Consider the following 20,092-nt stretch of genomic DNA (forward strand, 5'->3'; position numbering starts at 1 on the left):
CCCTTCCTCGTCTCTGGAACTTTTTCCTATCTTACTCCATTAGTGTCATCACACAACACCTGAGACTACATGATTTATTTTTTAGAGAACAGAACTGCATTTTGCATAGATTGACAGGCAGGGACACACGCAAGATCTTCATAGCACATGCCAGAGAGGGCCAGCCTCCCCATCCAAGATGGGAACTGGTCACTGCAGATACCAGAAGGGACAGAGGCCATGTTCTGACATAAGAGAAAAGCAGAGAACAAGGCCTCTGCTACAACAGCAACAAACCACTACCAAGGGAAGAACCCTCATGGCCTGAGCTCCTCACAAAAGGCCACACCTTCCCACAGGGCTGCATGAGCTCCCAGCACAGGGGTTCAGGGAACATCCTTAGGCCACGGCACTCCCCTTCCCCTGCGCTTATTCGTGTTCTTCCCTGTTCCCATGCCACCACATCAGTCTTGTCAGGACCACAACAGAACTACGAAGATTTCTTAATTCATTTGTAACATGTATTAAAAGTCCCCTTTTTAATTAAAAAAGGCTCGCCCATCTCTCTAGATTTTAAGGTCATGGACATCAATCAGAGAACTGTGGAGGGAACTGCTTCCAGACAGACCAGTCAGCCAGGGAGGCCTCCAAGCAGATGCAAGGAAAACAGAAACCTCCACCACAGGAGAGCAGATACAAATCTCCCTCCAGCCTGGCTAAGTCAACCTGAGAGACCCAGCATTCCACTCCACATCCAAGACCACTCGCATTAGCATCAAAATAGAGTTGCTTCCATTTTCCATAGAAAACAAAGCTAAAAAGATAGAGGGGAAAAACATTTCAGTTGCCCAAGGGAAAATAGTTTATCCATTATGAAATGGGAGAGATTTTTTCACATCACAACACTGGGAAAGGAAATCCAAGGGCCAGTAAGGGCACCGGGGCTCTCTCGTCTGGTATCTATGACCTCACATAGATCCTACCATGGAGGTCACAAAATATAAGGCGTACATAGGTACTTTATCTATGGTATAACATTTTAATTAAGTATTAGAAGCCAAAAGTGCCAAAGGCATTTGATTACAGCTTAGGAGAAGAAAAAAGCAGAAGTGCATTAAAACGTTATAAAGCTATCTGTGATTGGCGTGGGCTTGAAAACCTACAAAGGATTAGTCATCGTTTATACCAAGACAGGACTTGAACAAAGCTGAGAGGACTTCTCTTTGTGAGAACATTTCAGAGAGGATTTAAACAAAAAGGCAATGATTTGCAAAATGAACAAGATGTTAAAAAAAAAAAAAAGAAAGAAAGAAAGAAAAAAAAAACTTGTCTTACCTTTGACCCAACAAGAGTGTAAAGCCACTGGATGGTCTCACTGTGGTTGATGACCCCATTCATCCCATCCACATACAGCATAATCTGCCCCAGTGCTGCAGACAGGGAAAAGAGACAAGGAGATGTTATGGGTTTATATACAAGTGCGATCTTCGATGATCAGGAGGCCAACTGAGGTTTTCATCAAGTTAAGGGCACCATCTATAGAGAACCAGCTCTGAAGGTAAGTGTGAGGATCCGAAATGGACTGAACCTTATTTCAGAACTAAAAGCGGTGTGGGCTAGCCATGACATCTGGAGGGTGTACCCAAGGCATTGGAATCCCTGATTGCTGGGTGTAAGCATCCTGGCATATAAACACATGCTCCCCCATTCTGATGCATATGCTGGACAAGACAGGACAAGGCTGTAAGAGATGGCATCTGAAACCAAGAGGGCACACGAAGCTTCCCAAAGCAACCAGTGCCCCAGGCTGCAGACAGCAGGCCCCATGTCTTTTAAAACCATCCTGCATGAATACAACTCTGTTCCTTTAGAGAAAAGACAACACTGCATTTTTAAGTGTCACTATGAATTTTCTTAAGTTCAAAGCTGATATGATGGAAAACGTCAGACTTGAAAAAATATCTTCTGACCAGTCTAGAGGTGCAGACCTGTGACGCCAGCTACTCTGGGAGCTGATGTAGGCAGAGTAGAAGTTCAAGGCCAGGGTGTCCACCTCAGAGAGACTATCTGAACATTTTGAACACTACAAAGAGGGCTGAGGTTGTAGCTCACCAACAGAGTGCTTCCCTAGTGCGTATGGCCCTGGAAACCCTCCAAATAACCTGCCACGCACCAAGTCTCAGTTTAAGAAAACATAATCACCCTATTATCATTCTCCAAGAAGAAAGTGCAATGTATTATCTTTAAACAGCTCCAGTAATATCAAAATAATTTTCTTCTGTAGACACTGCACAGATAGGTGGTGACTATCCAAATTAAGCAGGTTTCCTTAGCTCATATCTGCTATCCTAACCATTTTTCACTCATAAGTAGTTGGCATGGTATCAATAGTTTATTAAACTTCATTTTTAACAGAACATATCATTTTGAAAATTGGAAATTATAAAAAAGTAAACAAAATGATCCCTAATCCCATAATTTAAGGATAATCATTTTAATGTACTGACAGACTTTCTTTAATACAAAGCTAGCATGTAGGTTTTAGGAAACAATCTGCGTGAAATGGCATTGACTGAAAAAAGAACAACCAAAAATAGGGACATTTCAGGGATCAAGATAGGCAAGTGTGTGTGTGTGTGTGTGTTTTGTCAAAAACTCCAGCATTACCCACCAAACAAAGGACCAAACAGACAAACAAGGAAAGCTGCATCTGAATACTCAAAGCTTTAAAAAAAAAAAGGCATTTTGAGTGTACTCAAAACACAATAAACATTACACGACAGGTTCAGAGTCTAGCTAATATCTAAACACTGAATATACTCTTACTAAAAGCAGGGTTTAAACAGACAGGATGGCTCTCCTTCCGGGTGCCTGTGCTAAGACACTAAGTCCTCTTTACATGTTTCTTCACGTGGCTTGAAGAACCTGTCTTAATGAGGGGCCTCTACATTAAAAAAGAAAACAAAAACAAAAAATTCCCCGCATACATAAGAAAGTAAACATTTCCTCCAAAGTGCCATTTCTATGACAAGTAAAATATAACACCTGTCGCCAGCCAATAGAAGAGTAATTTATTACAAGTGGCATGTGGCTCAGTGGGCAGGGACTTGCTCAGATCTAAACTCTGTGTGGCGCTGCAGAGGGGAGGGAAGAAAGACCTGACGAGGTGCATGTTCTCTTCTCTTTCTCCATCTTCCTACTCTGCACATCACGACACTTTGGCAATAGAAAAGCAAGCAGCAAAGGTCAAAAACAAGGCAAATAAAGTATGTGTCTTGTAAGCTTATGAGCTTTCTACTGTCTGTCCCTTCCTCCTTCAGAAACGCCAGTCCTGATTTCCGCTAAGTCCACCCAAGGCCACAAGAGATGCTGATGGACCCTATAGTCCCCTGAAAAGTCAAGCCTGTAAGTCACCCTCCGCACACAAGACCCAAATTCTGGAATGATGGTTTACACCCAAACTGTTCAGGGGCCTCTGGACAACAGATGCGAGAAGCTGGGCCCTTCTACAAAAAAGGAGAAGCAGATGTAGATTTAAAACCTGGTTGATTCTACCAGCTTCTCACACTGAAGATGGCGCTTACCAGAATGCTCGTGTCTAATGACTTGGCCTAACACCTGAACAATCCAAACCCTACCCTCTAAAAATAGATGTTTAAAATGCTGTAGCTTTCTTCCTGCAATGCCCACTCTAGACACAAGATGGCAGTAACGAGACTCTACTGAGCTGAATCTGCAAAAGGAATCAATTGCAAAGACTCACCAACCAAAAACCTGAGGAAAAGAAATCACACGAGAAAAAAAAAAAAGGTGGATGTCATGGTAACGTACTTGTGTCTGGGTCACAAGAACCAGGTGTTTTTGTTTTGTTTTGTTTGTTTATTAGTGCTTCTTTGTTTGGTGGGTTTTTTTTCTTTGTGTGTGTGTGTGTGTGTGTGTGTGTGTGTGTGTGTGAGAGAGAGAGAGAGAGAGAGAGAGAGAGAGAGAGAGAGAGAGAGAGATCTGTGTTGTCAAGAATAGGCAGAACAGGGTGGTGGGAGACACCCTAGTCACAAAAGGAGGTCCCTTGGACACTTTGTTCCACCACAGCTGAAATGTACTGATTGCTTCCACATATCTAAAAACTGAGACAGTAGCAGCGAGAGGCCCATCTTGCATTGGTAGGCGCTGAGTAAGAATGCTGCCCAGACATCGTTGCCCATAATGTGTTCCGACATCAATCGTGCCCTGAACATCAGCCTCTCGAAGTCTGAACCCCTTACTGCTCACCTCTTCCAGGTGCAGGGGACGGGATTCCAGGGAGCAACTCCTGCCTGACCCAGAGTCTGCAAGTCTTTTTCTCTTAACACAACTGCTATGTTTTAGTTTTTATACTTGGCCATAAGATCCATTTTTGAGATTATACAAAGTTTAAAGTTCTTTTCTCTTCATTTAACCGTCCAATTGGCTTAAGGCCATTTGTTAAGAGACTTTATTATATTTCAATGCTTTTGCAAGGTAGCAAAAATCCATAGATTATGCCTGCGCATGCCGATTCCTCTCCATTGATCTATTTGCCTACATCACATTATCTCAGTTCCAGCTTTCTGTTAAGATTTTACATTTATGTATGCTGTTAATACCTTCTATGTCACTTTTCTCCCTCAGTACTATTTTGACCATTTATGTTCCTTTTCAAGTGAACTTTGTTTAAAATCCGGAAGCAGTTTGTCTATATTACTAAAAAGATTCCTGTGACAGGGCTAAGGAGATGGCTCAGGGGTTAAAGTGCTTGTCACACAACTGAGGACCAGAGTTCAGATCCCCGGATCTCACAGGAGTGCCTGGAGGTCCGCCTGTAATCCCAGCCCATGGACAAGCAAACAGTTAGCTAGACTAGCCATGAAAGCGAGCTCTGCGTTTGACTGAATGACTCTGCCAGAATGAAGATAGAACAATCTAGAAGATACCTGATATTAACGTCCAGCCCACACATATGGGCACAAGCTCTCTCTCTCTCTCTCTCTCTCTCTCTCTCTCTCTCTCTCTCTCACACACACACACACACACACACATACGTGCATGCATGCGTGTGCACAAATATACACATGCAGGTACAACCCACACACATGTGGAAAAGGAAAAGGACACAAACTCTGGAATGTTAAGGTTTATGGATAAATTTTGAGAGAACAGTTTTAGCAGATGACTTTCAATTCATAAATCTACTACATTCATTAATGTGGATTTCCTCTGATCACTTTCAACTATGTTTATCTTTCAGCTATAGATGTGGTATATGTTTTCTGGTTTTGTTTCCTAAATTTATATAAGTAGTCCCTGTCCTTTCAAGTTATTGTAGAAAGTTTTTGTTTGTTATTTTTCCATTCCCCGTTGCTTATTAGGAGACAGGAATAATGGCTTTGGTGTGTTGTTCTTGAATTTTACTTCATTAAATGTATTAATTCTAGGAGGCTTTAGTTTTTTGGTTTTGTTTCCGTAGATTTACTTGCACTGCTTACACAGGCAATAATATTATCTGTGAAAAAAAATGTTTTGGTTTCTTCCTCACCAAACCACACCTGAGCCTTCCTTCCTCTGCTAGTTAGGACTTTGTGTTAATAGTCAACAGGAGTGCAGAAAGTGGATACTTTTCCTGTTCCCAGTATCAAGAGGAAGTCTGTTTAGATCTTCACTGCTAACTGTAATGTCAGAGGCAGGTTTTTGTGAATCCTGGAAGGATCTGTGATCACAAGTGATGATGACTTGCGTTAGGTGCCCTTTTGACATTACCTGACGTGATTGTGGTTTTTCTTCAGACTGCTGACACAACTGGTTCATGCTGCCTGGATCTCAGCATCCGATGAGCCTTGCACCTCATTTGGTCATGGTGCATTAATCTTGTTACTTGCTGCTGGATCTGATTCGCTAACATCTTCTTAAGGAGTTTTGCATCTTTGCTTAGGATACCGACCTGTACCATCCTCTCTGTCTGGTTTTCACATCATGGAGACTGTGGCGTCATGACAAGAGTTGGGAAGTATTTCTCTTCCTTTTTTCTGGATGGGATTTTATAACATCGGTTTTGTTTTGTCTTGAATTGTTTGGTAGAACTTGCCAGGAAGCCATCTGGGCCTAGAGAGTCTTTTTTTCAAAGTTAACTGCAAGCTCTTTTCTTTTGAAGTCATCATTAGCCATAGTTATAAGGTCTCAGCTTATCTGTCTCCATCTAGGGTTTGGTAGTTTGTGGTCAGTAAGGAATGGGTCCATTTTTCTAAGCTGTTCATTTTTAACTTAGAGTTATTAGCAAGACTCTGAGGCTGAGCTTGTACTATGGTCTTATCTTTCTTTCCTAGTGTTGGCAACTCTGTCTTCTCCCATTATTCTTCATCAATTTTATTTTTCTTTTTTAAAAAAGGTTCTTTTCTCTTGATTTTTTCTAATGTTTCAATTTCAATATTTTCCATTACTATTTCCTTCTACCTTTCAGATCATTTTTATTCTTAGTCTTTTATTTTTTAAATTTGGGTATTTACATGGTTTTCTTTTTTTTCTAGTGTAAGTCTGTGGTGTTGCAATTTTCCCTCCTGTGTCATATCCCACAGCTTTTAGTACAGTGTCTGTTTATTTGGTACAAACTATTTTCTAATTTCCTTTGAGAATTTCTCTTTGACACATGGGTGATTCTGAAGCATGTTAATTTCAAGTGGTTGGACATATTCCTATTCTCTTTGTCACTGATTTAGTTTAATTCCATTACAACCAGAAAACACATCATCTGATTCTAATCTGTTAAGATTTGTCATGGTTTGTTTCGGGCTTTAGGATATGACCTATGCTGGTGACTGTTTTGCCTGTATGTTGTAAGGTACATGTTCTCCTGCAGCCAGGTGGAATGCTCTGGAGATGTCCCTTGGGGCCAGTTGGTTGGTGAAGCCATTCTGTTCCTCGATAGCCTTGCTGATTTTTATTCTACCATGTCTGCTGATCATCAAGTGGGAAAGTGAACTCTCCAAATGAAATGGGATTTTCTACTTCTTATTCCAATTTCCTCTTGGGTACCATATATGTTGAACTCTAGTTGTCTGAAGCACCACCCTTGTGTCATGGTGAAGTTCTTTTTAACACTTGCTTCTCTCAACTCTACCCAAGGTGGTGTGGCCACTTTTTTGCTTTATTTTGATTAATATTTACATTTTCTGCATTGTGATTAGATCTTTGCTCTTAAACCATGTATACTAAGATAAGTTTCATGTGACATTTATCTGGGTCTTCTTTTGTTTGTCTGTCTTGATAGGTCCTGCCTTTAAATGCAGTGACTAAGCTAGTCATATATCACACAATTATTGATGTGTTTGAATTTAGGTCTATCTGCTAATGAGACTATCTGCTAAGTTACTAATTCTATTTATTATATGACTCATCACGAAATCTTTCAGTTTACTTCTTTGAATGCACTTTCTCGTTTTCTATTTATCTTCTACCTGAAACACTTTTATAATGCTATTTTTAAGCCTTTCACAAATCCAATGTCTGCATCACCTTGGCACTGGGATGTACTGGTTTTTTCCTTCCCAAGAAGACGAAACTTTCCAAGCTTATTACATGACAAGTAACTTTGGCTTAGATCCTGGATAATTTGAAGGTTATGTCAAGAAACTTTGGCTTTTGTTTAAGGAGCACAGAGAACATTGTTTTATTTAAGCAGGCAGCTCACCTGACTCAGTTTGGGCCCTGAGTTCTAACCTTCCTTTCATTAGACTGTGGCTTCCCAAACCAGCAATTTTTCAAGCCTTTGTTGTGTGTCTGGACTGGCTCTTCAAAAGGATCAAAGGATCATATGGTGGCCAGAATGGGATCCGGGCTGAGGTTATTTTGTTTGGCTCTCTAAGTCTGGTCCTATGTGAGGATCACAGAATGGCCAGTGTGGACGTGGACTCTGTTTAACCTTGTTTAGATTTCTGAATCTCTGGTGAGTTCTTTAGGGCATGAATTCACTCAGATACAGTTTGTGATGAGCCTGGGATTCATATAAATCTGACATATACATGGACGCGCACGCGCGCGCGCGCACACACACACACACACACACACACACACCTTCTTCAGTATCTTGATCTCTCTAGGTCCTCTGAGCCACCCCTTCAGAAGGCTGGGCATACTTAACCTGCTCTGTGACTAGCCATCTGTAATAGTTTCTACACCAGACACCACCAGTCCCACCCTCTTGGGACTGATGTCTTCCTAAACAGACTATTAGGCATCCTCAGGCCCATGCCTTTCCCAAGGGTCCCCACAGCTAGTCTCGCCTAGGGATTACTCAGGGACAGCGGGGTTGGCAACACAGAGAAGAAAGAATACAGGCATGGAGTGTTTGATGAACACACCATCAGTTCAGTGCCCTTTCATGTTCTAGATTTCTTTCCCAGTTTGCTGTTCACATTTATTCTTGGGCCTTCAGATATTTGCCCATGTCTCTCCCCTCAACATAGCGGTTGCTGTGTGTTTGTGCTGTCTCATCGATGACCTGACTAACTCCTGTGCCGCAGCCTCTCCGTGGACAGTGAACCCTTGAGGGGGTCCACTCTGCATCTCGCCTCATCTTTTAAGCCTGTTATCTGCCATCCTTCCTTTCTTCGTCTTTCTCCTCCTTACCTCCTTTCTCTCTCCTTCCTTCCTCTTTTTCTTCCTGCAGCTTGAGACCCTTTCTTCCAAGTAAAAGTTGGTCCAGAGCATAGGTCACCCTAGGGGCTTTGCTGGAAGCAGTGCTGAGAGGCTCCAACTGTCCTCCATCCGACTCTATATCCTCCACAACCTGCCTCCTTCTGGGGTCCTCAGGGGTCCTGTTACAGCGCACAGTCCTCAACCACCCAGGCTCTAGCCGGAGCCCATTCCATACTTACACTTCCAGACAGTACTAATAAGTTGTGAAATCAATTCCATGAGTCTCAACCAACAATGCATTGTTTTTAGTAAATAAAACAGTGGGAAATGGAGCCTTGTGCTTAGGGGGAAAGGGGTTGTCTTTGTTTTCGCTGAATTTATATACATGGTTCTATCCACCGATAATGCTTGGAATTAGTTAACTATGCCAGACTCAATGTCTTTCCACACTCTTCACCTCTAGTGAGTTCCTTGCCTCCTTCCTCCATGCTGCCTCAAACACCCCAGTTCTCAACCTGTGGGCTGTGACCACTTTGGGGCCACATATCAGATATACTTCATATCAGATATTTACATTATAATTCCTAACAGTAACAAAACTACAGTTGTGAGGTATCAAAGGAAGTAATTCTATGGTGGGGGTCACCACAACATGGGGACTTCCTTCTAACACTGCCACGTCTCTTCCATGTTGCTGTCATTGTTACTACAGAAGTATGTCTAACCGCTTAGCACTTCTATAGATGTGGCCATTCTCAAAGTTCACTGTATAACTGAGCTACAAAATTCACACACACACACACACACACAGAGAGACAGAGAGACAGAGACAGAGAGAGATAGACAGACAGACACATATACACACACACACACAGAGAAAGAGAGAGAGAGAGGCAGAGAGAGACAGAGAGACAGAGAGAGACAGAGAGAGACAGACACACACACAGACAGAGAGAGAAAGAGAGACAGAGACAGAGAGAGACAGAGGGAGATAGACAGACAGACAGACAGACAGACACACACACACACACACACACAGAGAGAGAGAGAGAAAGAGCTCATAAGGTTTGAAAGAAGTTTACAGTTTCATGTTGGGCCATACTTGTGACTTGACTATCTGTGACTATTCCAGGTCACATGTGGCTCACAGGTCATGGGTTGGACACACTTTCTTTGTATGAAAGGAATTGCTGGTCTTGGCTAGTCTAACTCTGGCTTGTCACTCCCTTCCCAATACACACTAGATAGTGTGTTAAACATCTTAGTTGAAGCTGAACAAGACTCTGACTCACTGTGGACAAAGTCCAGAGTCTCTGGCTCCACACAGCCTTTATACCCACAACCTACTGTCCTTCCTTGCATCTTGTTCACACTACTTGGATCCCTGTCTCTGAGCCTTGGTCTATCATCTCAGGGTTTCAATTCCAGACCTGCTAATATTCAGCGAGATGAATACCTTATGGTCATGTAAAGTACTTAGAAAATGGACATTTACTCAACAGACTAGCTATAGACCTGATTTTCATTTGTTTTTCTTCACGAATGCATAAGTTCGCCTGCGTACACAGAGGCCAGCGGTCCATATCAAAGCATCTTCAATCACACTGCACCTCATATTATAGGATAGAATCCTTCACTAGACCTGGATCTCAACAATTAGGCTAGACTAACTGACCTGTGTTCCCCAGGAAACTCTCTGCTTCTGCTTCCACACCAAAATTACAGGCTCACATTTAGGTTTTTACTTAGGTTCTGAGGGGAAGTGAATTCAAGTTCTTATGTTTTTTGCAGCAAGCACTCTGCCCTTTGAGCCATTTCCCTAGCTTTAATGTTTCCTCTTTAATGTGTAGATTTTTGCAGTGGGGGCTATTAAAACAAGGGCCTTGCATATGCTAGCAAGCACTCTACCACTCAGCCACATTCTCAGTCCCAATTTGTTCTTTTAAGAAAGAATTTCTTACACATTGAACACACTGAAGGATACAATCCAAAATTAGCTGTTTGCCTGCTTGTTCATGCCCTTTGCTATAGCCAAAGATACCAAAAATGCCATGGCCCAGTGAGGAGGAAATCCCTTCTTGGCAGAGGCACCCAACTTTCTTGACAAATGCTCTTACATTTTCCTGCCTTGGGTCATCTTTTAATCAAGCTCTCTTCCATCCTTTCACTCTTTGGAAAAAAAAGATTTCTTTTTATTTTTTAATTTTCTGTATGTAATGTATGAATATCTGTGCACAGGTGAGTGCAGGCGCCCACGGAATCCAGGCGCCCATGGAATCCAGGAGGTGGCATTAGATTCTCTGGAGCTAAAGGCTGAGGTAGCTGAGAACCATCAGACACAGATGTTGGGGACCAAACTCAGGTTTGTTCTCTTGAGGGCTGAGCCACCTCTCTAGCTCCTCTTCTGTTCTTTATGGCATAGGCAATAACAGTGGTTGCCTCTGTTGCTTCTTAGAAACTTGGAGACAAATTTTGCTGATTTCAAATTGGCCAAAGCCCCTCAGCCTTCACTTGGGTTATGCAAGTGTCCACTGGGTAACTTTTGACATCAAAAGGACAAAGCTCTCCCCTTAAAATACACCAGCACTGGCATTTTTCTGAAGATCTATTCCATGAAAGGACATGAGATCTGCTCGCACACATGCACAGCACTGGCTCCTTTTTGATGCCAGGCATTTCCCAGGCACCAAATCACCCCCTTTTTTTTCCTATATTTAAAACATCTTTAGCCTATCCTAGGGGAGAAGGATTGAAACTTGGGGATCCCTCTTTCTTACATCTGACTACCTTACAAATAAACTCTTTTAATTTCTGGTATAATGTACAAAATGTGGGCCTGGATCAGTAACAGAATGTTCTAGAAAATTCTCCCTAAGACATGTTGTCATTTGACAATGTAGCTTGAACAACTCCTATTTATTTCTACTAAAATTACAAAAGAAAAGCAAAGTCTTTGAAAAAAGTTATTCCCTTACCACAAACATCATTCAGCTGCCAGGTAAGTGTGGGTGGGGACAAGGTGTAACTTGCCCATGGAGACAGGGATGCTGTCATGGGGTAGGACACAGACAGCACTAAAAGGCAGGCAGTATAAGCATGAGGACTGACGATGCTTTCTTCAACTAGAATAGACACCTGCTATGACTTTTCAAATTCAAGTTAGCCTCAGAGAACAATGTGTGTGCAAATGCACACACACACACACACACACATGCACTCATGCACACACATACATACACGCACACGATGACTCAATCCTGACTGACTTTGGGGAAGGTTTTCTAACCTGAAGACGGGATCCCAACCTACTTTAATGTGATCATTGAAACTCACTGTGAAGTCTGAAGTGGATTTGTTCATCTCCAATTTCCATTATTCACCAGCCCCTCCCCCTTAAATATTGGAAAAGGAGGCTGGTAATGTAACCATTTTTGGAACGAAGTGAAGACCTCGCAGTTTGCCTTATTATTATTTTCTTCCACTTAATTGTCTGGCCTAAATAACAGACCCATCCCAGTTCTCCCCAAGGGCAACTGTCAAAGAAATGCTCTTTCAACACCGATTACTCCATGAAAATTAAGTAGAATAAGCTGCCAATTCTGGGCTGGAGACAGGAATTTAATCAACATGAAGAGCGCCAATGAGGTGTCAAAGTTCTGGGCTCCTGGCTTGCACTTGAACAGAATTTCCAATGCAAATTTTCCAAATTTAGAAAAGAGAACTAACCTTTCTCCTCCCTAGAATGTTGTTCCCCCCCAATAAAAAAAGAAAAAAAACAAAACAAAAAAAAACTTCACCAAGATAAAACTGGAGGAAGCAAACAACAGGATGAAGGGCTTCTCTGAACACTCAGAAGCTAATTAGTAAGAATAGGAGGAGTCCTGTAAGGTTTCTCTCACGGGTCTTCCTGGTCGACCTTCCTTTTCTCAGGGTGTCATGGCACCAAGGGCTCAAGCGTTTCTTCCATTTTTAATGCCGCACAGAGGACTGACCTATGTCTGGCTTCTCTGCTCACCCCTCCACCAGTACAAAATATGGGCCTGGAAATCCCACACCCACCCTTACAGCTGGTCTCAAAGGCCCTTATCAGCCATCGGCACAGAAACGGCCTCATTATACAAAGCTGTGATGGTCTCGGTGACATCTATGTACCCCAGCCTCTCTCCATCTTTCCTAGTCCACATTTCCCATACGTTTTAGATAAGGACAACCCCAAAAAGACAAAACATGTAATAGATTAGTAGGTTTTGAGCCTCCAAATCCTTTTGGCAGATTCTTAGATCCTCTATGGAAAAAAAGAGTCATTTTAATTCTCTGTTTTGTAATGATTGCCAAGGACTTACAACCCATGAAATACCAGTGGGCACTCACTACATTGACTCAGTTAGAAAGGAAATAATAGAAAGACAAAGAGCAGAGCACTGGGGTCAGGATGATAGAGGGCCCCCTCCTGCGCCCAAGTTCATTATAGTTTTCCCCACATGGACCTGGGGCAGTGTCAGGAGCCATGTCCCCCCCCCCCAAATTATTATAGGGATCATTGCCCTGAGAAGTTTGCAGAGGGCTCCACTTCCCAATTGTATTGAGAATTGTTTTATTGACAAAGCCTATCCCACACCCAAATTGTCTGTTAATAGAGAGCTATCTGTTAGTGGAACCCGCCTCACACTCTAACTATCTAGAGAACTAGGTGTGTCAACTTGTGACTTCCTGACAAAGGAATCGTGACCTGACTGATCGTAACCTCCTGGTCAACGACCTTGTGACCGGCTTGGACCACATGGCAAGATCCCGTGCCCCAGCCCCCCAAGCTCCTCATCCAGGGGCTATATAAGCTGCAACCATGACTCTAATAAACGGAGGCTTCGACAAATCTGCCTAGCCTCCTTCCATTCACCAGCCCATGTCTTTCAGGTGGTACCTCTCCATGACCCTGGAATAACTGACCAGCCAGGCGGGTTACAGACCCTAGACAGAGTAACTCGCCAAGGCGGTCTACAGGGCAGCACTCTGGGTCAGTGACAAAGGCTTAACCAGTGAGTGACCCTGGGAAATGTGGCTTCTCGTACTGGAGAGAGTCCATGTAGGAAGTATATTTAGGGAAAGGAATGCTGTAGGAAGCCTTCTGTTTTTGTGTCACTTTCATTGGTTAATAAAGAAACTGCTTTGGGCCCTCCATAGGGCAGAACTTAGGTAGGCCGGGAAAACTAAACAGAATGCTGGGAGAAAGAAGAACAGAGTCAGAGAGACGCTATGGAGCCACCAGAGTCAGACATGCTTGAATCTTTCCCGGTAAGCCACTGCCACGTGGCAATATACAGATTATTAGAAATGGGTTAAATCAAGATGTGAGAGTTAGCCAATAAAAGGCTAGAGCTAATGGGCTGAGCAGTGATTTAATTAATTTCTGTGTGGTTATTTCAAAGCTAAGCTAGCCGAGAGGCCAGCACGAACAAGCAGCTCCTCCTTGCAACAAAGGATCAGTCCATGAATGGAATCCTGCCTCCTACTCACTTTCTAAAAGCAAGACACACGAAATACAGAGTATTAAGCCAAAGCAAGCAGGACAGGGGTCATAGTACCCCAGATTGTAGAAGCAAATGGCTATTGTGAGCCTGAGAAACCAGAGAAGGTTAGAGGAAGAGGCTGAGAGACACACCTGCCTGCACCGACACCTGTGGTTTGCAGACAATGGACCAGAGTCCCGGCTGTGATGACCAAAGAAGTATATGAATGTTCCTCTGGCTTCTATGTTCAGGGAAGGGCATCATCAAGGAAAACTCAAAGGACTCAGCCATGCCTTCCCAAAGAACAAGGACAGCATGGATTCCATCATGGAGCGAGGAGCAGTGTTTGAATCCAGCACAGCAGGCTGATGGTCAGGGTGTCTAATTCTCCTGAGGGTTCAAAGCTAACTAATGTCTGAGCTTCAGCTGTATCATCCGAGAGACAAGAGACTTCACCTGAACACCCCCCCAAAGCTTCCCAACTCCAAAATTCCACATTTACCTCCTTACTTTACTCTAGGTGCTTATAGGGCTGTAATGTGAAGTTTTGGGCACTAGGGAGCGCTCCTCTATTAGACATTACCACCTGTAAGTCACAGCTTCCCAAGTGGCACAAATCTGCTTTATTAATAAGCAACCGTATGTAGACAGAGCATCAAAAAAAAATCTGTAACACATTTTTGTGATTTTTTTTAAAACTTACAAAACATATCCCAACATATTTAATCCTGTATTTGTATTTAGAATTTCAACGTTGAAATTTAACTTTCTTGAAACCTTCAACCTAATACATGTATTAACTTATTAAAATTCCACTGATTTCTGTACATCTTCATCCCATGACACACCCTCTGGGGCACTTGCTGTGTATCCTATGAGAAGGCTGCGGGACCTGTGTCCCGTGATTTCCTTACAGCTAGCGTCCCCACCACTGCCATGACACAGCCCAGGCTCTGAGTTCCTAGGCTACTCACAGAGAACAGTCACCATGGTAGAAGTCTTGAGTCACAATGCTCCCACCCCTGGGGAGCCTAGCCTCCACTAGCTGAGTTATCTACACATGGGTGTGAGGCTGGTTTGGGGCTGTGATGCTCCATGCCTCATTCCACTGAAGGCCAGCATTCGGTAAGGACCCTCCTAACCAGGCTTTTCCAACGGGCTCAGTGCTATTCACCTGCTTCTAACCGAAACCAAACTGAAGAGAAGCATGGGGGAGATCAGAGTTCCAACATCCTGAAGACTGTCCTTCACATTCTCCAATGAGACAGACTGAGGACAGGGGCATGGTGGGTGGCACTGTTCCTTGTCCTCCCAGTCTGCAGTTTCTATGCTCCAGGTTGCTAGAACTAGTTTTCCCTGGCCACCAGTGTGTCGCTAGCTATACATAGAAGCACGCTGCACAGACAATTTCAAAAGCTCAATTCAAACATTATGTGACCATCCGCACATCATGCAGCACAGTGAAGGTTGACAACACAGGACAAAACTTTCATTTCCTCTTGGAATATTGACTGCACCGAACACCTCCAGAAGGGGGAACTTTAGAAAAATGCAGATTCAGTCCGGCCATCACTAGCCCAACCCCCGGGTTAAATCTAAACTTTGTGGCGTACATTTGCCTAATGTACTTTAATGATGTTATCTGATGCTCCAGAGCAGTGGTTCTCAACCTCCCTAATTCTGTGACTTTTAATATAGTTCCTCATGTTGTGACGATCCCCAACCATAAAATTACCTTTGTTGCTAGTTCATAATTGTAATTTTGCTACTTTTATGAATTGTAATATAAATATCTGACAGACAGAATATCCAATATGTGATCCTCAAGGAGTAGCACACAGGTTGAGAACCCAGATCTAGAACAATACCAAGACATACCAGAACAGGATGAACAGAAGCCCTCCTCCTGGCCCCATAATCACCTGCTAGACCAAATCTGTTGATGCTCAAAGGAGGAAAATAAAGATAATATTTCTTTTAAAAGATGAAAAATACACAGTGATTTAACCTCTAGTGATTATGTAAATACATTATTATCTGGCTTCCAAAGCTGAAATATATATGCATCAGTAATAGGTACAGATACATTTGCTCTGTGGGTACACTTCATTGTGAAAAATTGCCAGCTATGTGGCATAACATTGACAGACCTCGAAGAAAGACATTTTGATGAATGGAATGAGCCAGACACTAAAGGGCACACATGGAATGCCTGCACTCACATGAATGGCTAGAACAGCTAAGTTCAGAGAGACGGAAAGTGGGGGAGGCTAGAGTTGTGTCTAATGGAGGCAGACGTTGTTTAGGGGGATGCCAATATTAGAAGTAGTGGCAGTGATGACAGCACAGCATAGTGGTGACAAACATCAGTAGATGACACAACCTAAAATGACAAAAATGGGTTTACAATGTATGCATGTTTAAAATGCCATCACCACAGGAATGACAAAATCATCAGGATAACAATCCCATCAACAATCCCATCTACCTGGCTGAAAACCAAGACCTGATAGGAGAAAAATCTCAACAGTGAGAAATATGGTTGTGACCTCAGGTGTCCTGGCTTTCTGACCTGGCAGCGAGACCGTGTGTACTGATACAAATGAACCTTGCAGCCCTTGCATGGCGAGCGAGGCAGCAGACGCATGCGCCCCCACCCATCCTGCCTTCTTGGCCTGTATGGCAGATTCCATCTCTTTAATAGCTATTTCCCGGCAGCTGTAATCACACGCTCATTAGCAGGGGATTGTTTTGCCATCCTAAGAGTCAGGACTGGTTGCCGATGATTAGTATTTTGTTTTCATTTCTATAAATACACAAGCATTTCACATGTCATCACTACCGAAACTGAAGAAATGCTTCAGACCACAAATTCTCTACAGGAATGAGGAGTAAGGAAGTTGGGATGGGGAGCTGAGGTGGCTTACAGACCACAGTACCTTACGATCCTTCACAGGTACAGGGACATCAACAGGTGTCCAGGACATCGGTGACACCCAAACTTCACACAGTGGCGAGTACACAGGTGACTGAGACAAAAATGTACTCAAAGGCTCCTTAGGGGGATGAGCATAAAGGAGTTTACAACCAATGCTTTAAAGTTCTACAGTTAAATATGTCCCTTAATGCCACACACAAACCCCAGCTGTTCACACACACACAACTGTGAGAAGACGCTTCAGGTCAAAGTCCTCGCAGCCTTCTCCTGGGCTTCTCAGTCTGTTCAGCCCAATGGGAGCTGTCTGTGAGGAGAAGGACCCTCCATATTTCCCACACCTTTAGCCTTTCTGAGACTGGCATGCCCACCCGCTCACAAGAGGAGTCCCATGACTTGCTGAATGTCAGGATCCCTGCTAGCCCCCCTGGGCAACACCTCCTTGGCCAGACAGACAGAGCACCAGTTGGACCCCATGCCCCCTCAGAGTCTTAGAAAGGTTCAGCAGGCAGGTGAGGGCAGGATTTCAAGCCAAAGGAGCCATGCCTCTTCCTGAACGAGCACCTAAGCACCGAACACCAATGTCTGTGTGACTTGATCCCTGGTGCCTCAAATTTCTCTTCTGTGAGAAAAACAAACAAACAGAAGTGGTGGTGTTGCCTCAAGAGGGCCACAGTGAAAGCCAAATGAGAGATGGCCACATGTGCTAGTCTCTGGCAAGCTCAAGCATCTGCCAGTGATGCCAAGGGACAGAGAGGTAGAAGGCTCCCTGTCAGGAAGAGGCATCTACTTCCCTGCTCTCCATCAGTGGCCACTACATATGCCCACGCTCAGCAGTCCTGAATCCAGAGCCTGCTCTTAGATCTTCTTGAGCAAGACTTGGCCCCGGAGCAAGCTTTGGGCTTTTACAGGTAGACCAGCCTATAAAACTGGAGCAGCAGCAAGCAGACTGTGAGCGGGGCACAGTGCGAGCAGGCGCATCCTCTGTTTTAAGGCTAATTCATCAGCCAAGATGATGCAATGCACACTCTGGGTGCCCAAGACACGCTGGGATCGGTCGCTTCCCAAAATGTGGACTTGCAAGTTGGTGAAGAAGCTGGCTGTGCAGAGTGTGATTCCAGAGGTCCAGCAAGAACAGACTTTGAAAAGCACGGTTGCCTCTCCTTGCCTGGTATACATGTCATAAGGAGAGGCTGAGGCTCAAATGTGCATGGGCAGGCAATTAATACGCTGCAGTCCAGGCTACGGGACAGCATAATAACAGAGCTAACTCCTCCGAGTCACTCCCTCCTATGAGCCTTTCCCTAGACTCAGGCGGGCAAGGGCCTCAACAGAGTTCCCCTAGTCCTTTAATTTGTCAAAGGAAGGTTAAGCTGTGGTCTCAAGCCCTGCTGCTCTTGTTCTCTCTAGTTAGAGTAAGGCACCGAGGGGAACCACAACAGACGCATTCCCAGGCATACAGGCCACCCTCTGCAGTCACAGGCACACTGAGTTAGACTATGTTCTGAAAGGTGAGGTGCTTACTTCTACAGAAGGTCAAAGGGGAGGTGTAAGGATCAGCAGGGCTGCGAATGAATGGTACCTAATCAATGAACGCTAATCACACACCAGTGGTGGTCTGCTAACCAGAGAGCAGGTGAGGGCAAAGTTAGCTGGGCCAACTTGAGCAGCTTCCTTCTCAGGGAGGAAGGACGGATGTGGCAGGGACACCGCTGCTCCTCTGCGTTTAAGCTGGGAAACTCCATCTCTGGAGGGAAAACGGTGCTGCCGGACTGTAAGCTGGTGGGTGGTCTTGCATGCTGACCCAAGGCTTGAGGAGTTTGAAACCACATGACCCTTATCATTCTTTTTTTTTTAATTTTTTTCCTTTTTATTTATTTATTTATTAAAGATTTCTGCCTCCTCCCCACCACCACCTCCCATTTCCCTCCCCCTCCCCCAATCAAGTCCCCCTCCCTCGTCTGCCCTAAGAGCAATCAGGGTTCCCTGCCCTGTGGGAAGTCCAAAGACCATCCACCTCCATCCCGGTCTATTAAGAGGAGTATCCAAACTGCCTAGGCTCCCACAAAGCCAGTACGTGCAGTAGGATCAAAAACCCATTGCCATTGTTCTTGAGTTCTCAGTAGTCCTCATTGTCTGCTATGTTCAGCGAGTCCGGTTTTTGTGAGGTAAGCCAGACCCAAAAAGAGGAACATGGGATGTACTCACTCATATTTGGTTTCTAGCCATAAATAAAGGACATTGAGCCTGTAATTCGTGATCCTAGAGAAGCTAAATAAGAAGGTGAACCCAAAGAAAAACATATAGGCATCCTCCTGAATAACCTTCATCAGGCGATGAAAGGAGACAGATACAAAGACCCACATTGGAGCACCGGACTGAAATCTCAAGGTCCAAATCAGGAACAGAAGGAGAGCGAGCACGAGCAAGGAACTCAGGACCGCGAGGGGGGCACCCACACACTGAGACAATGGGGATGTTCTATCGGGAACTCACCAAGGCCAGCTGGCCTGGGTCAGAAGAAGCATGGGATAAAACCCTTATCATTCTTGAAAGCATGTACAAACCCCAGAAGAAAAATCTCACTTGAAGAAACCTTCAAGGTGCCGGGCGGTGGTGGCGCACACCTTTAATGCCAGCACTCGGGAGGCAGAGGCAGGCAGATCTCTGTGAGTTCGAGACCAGCCTGGTCTACAAGAGCTAGTTCCAGGACAGGCTCCAAAACCACAGAGAAACCCTGTCTCGAAAAACCAAAAAAAAAAAAAAAAAAAAAAGAAAGAAAGAAAGAAAGAAAGAAAGAAACCTTCAAGGAACAGTTGCCAGAGAGGACTGGCAGTGTCTGGTCAAGTCGGGAGGCAAAAACTGCAGTGCTAACATGGAGAACATGTTAAGGGTGGCTGAGTTGGTGACAGTTGGGTGATGTTGCCCATCCTATGGAAACATGGTGCCACCAGAAGGCAGGCATGGTAGTGAATTCAGCCAAAGGTGGACCCAATGGGCAAATTTCAAGAGTTTCATTAGACAGTGT

At 44.1% G+C, this 20,092-nt stretch overlaps 1 protein-coding gene across 5 annotated transcripts in view; it reads right to left on the minus strand.

Moving 5' to 3' along the window:
• Positions 1-20,092, minus strand: part of Fhod3 (formin homology 2 domain containing 3) — a 409,106-nt gene that overhangs the window by 162,832 nt on the left and 226,182 nt on the right. For all 5 annotated transcript variants that reach the window (XM_057788966.1, XM_057788965.1, XM_057788964.1 and 2 more), the window contains exon 6: positions 1,315-1,409. In XM_057788966.1, coding sequence (XP_057644949.1) covers positions 1,315-1,409 — 95 coding nt within the window. The remainder of the gene's footprint in view (positions 1-1,314; positions 1,410-20,092) is intronic.

The sequence above is a fragment of the Chionomys nivalis genome, chromosome 14, assembly GCF_950005125.1.
Source record: "Chionomys nivalis chromosome 14, mChiNiv1.1, whole genome shotgun sequence".
Taxonomy (NCBI): Eukaryota; Metazoa; Chordata; class Mammalia; order Rodentia; family Cricetidae; genus Chionomys; species Chionomys nivalis.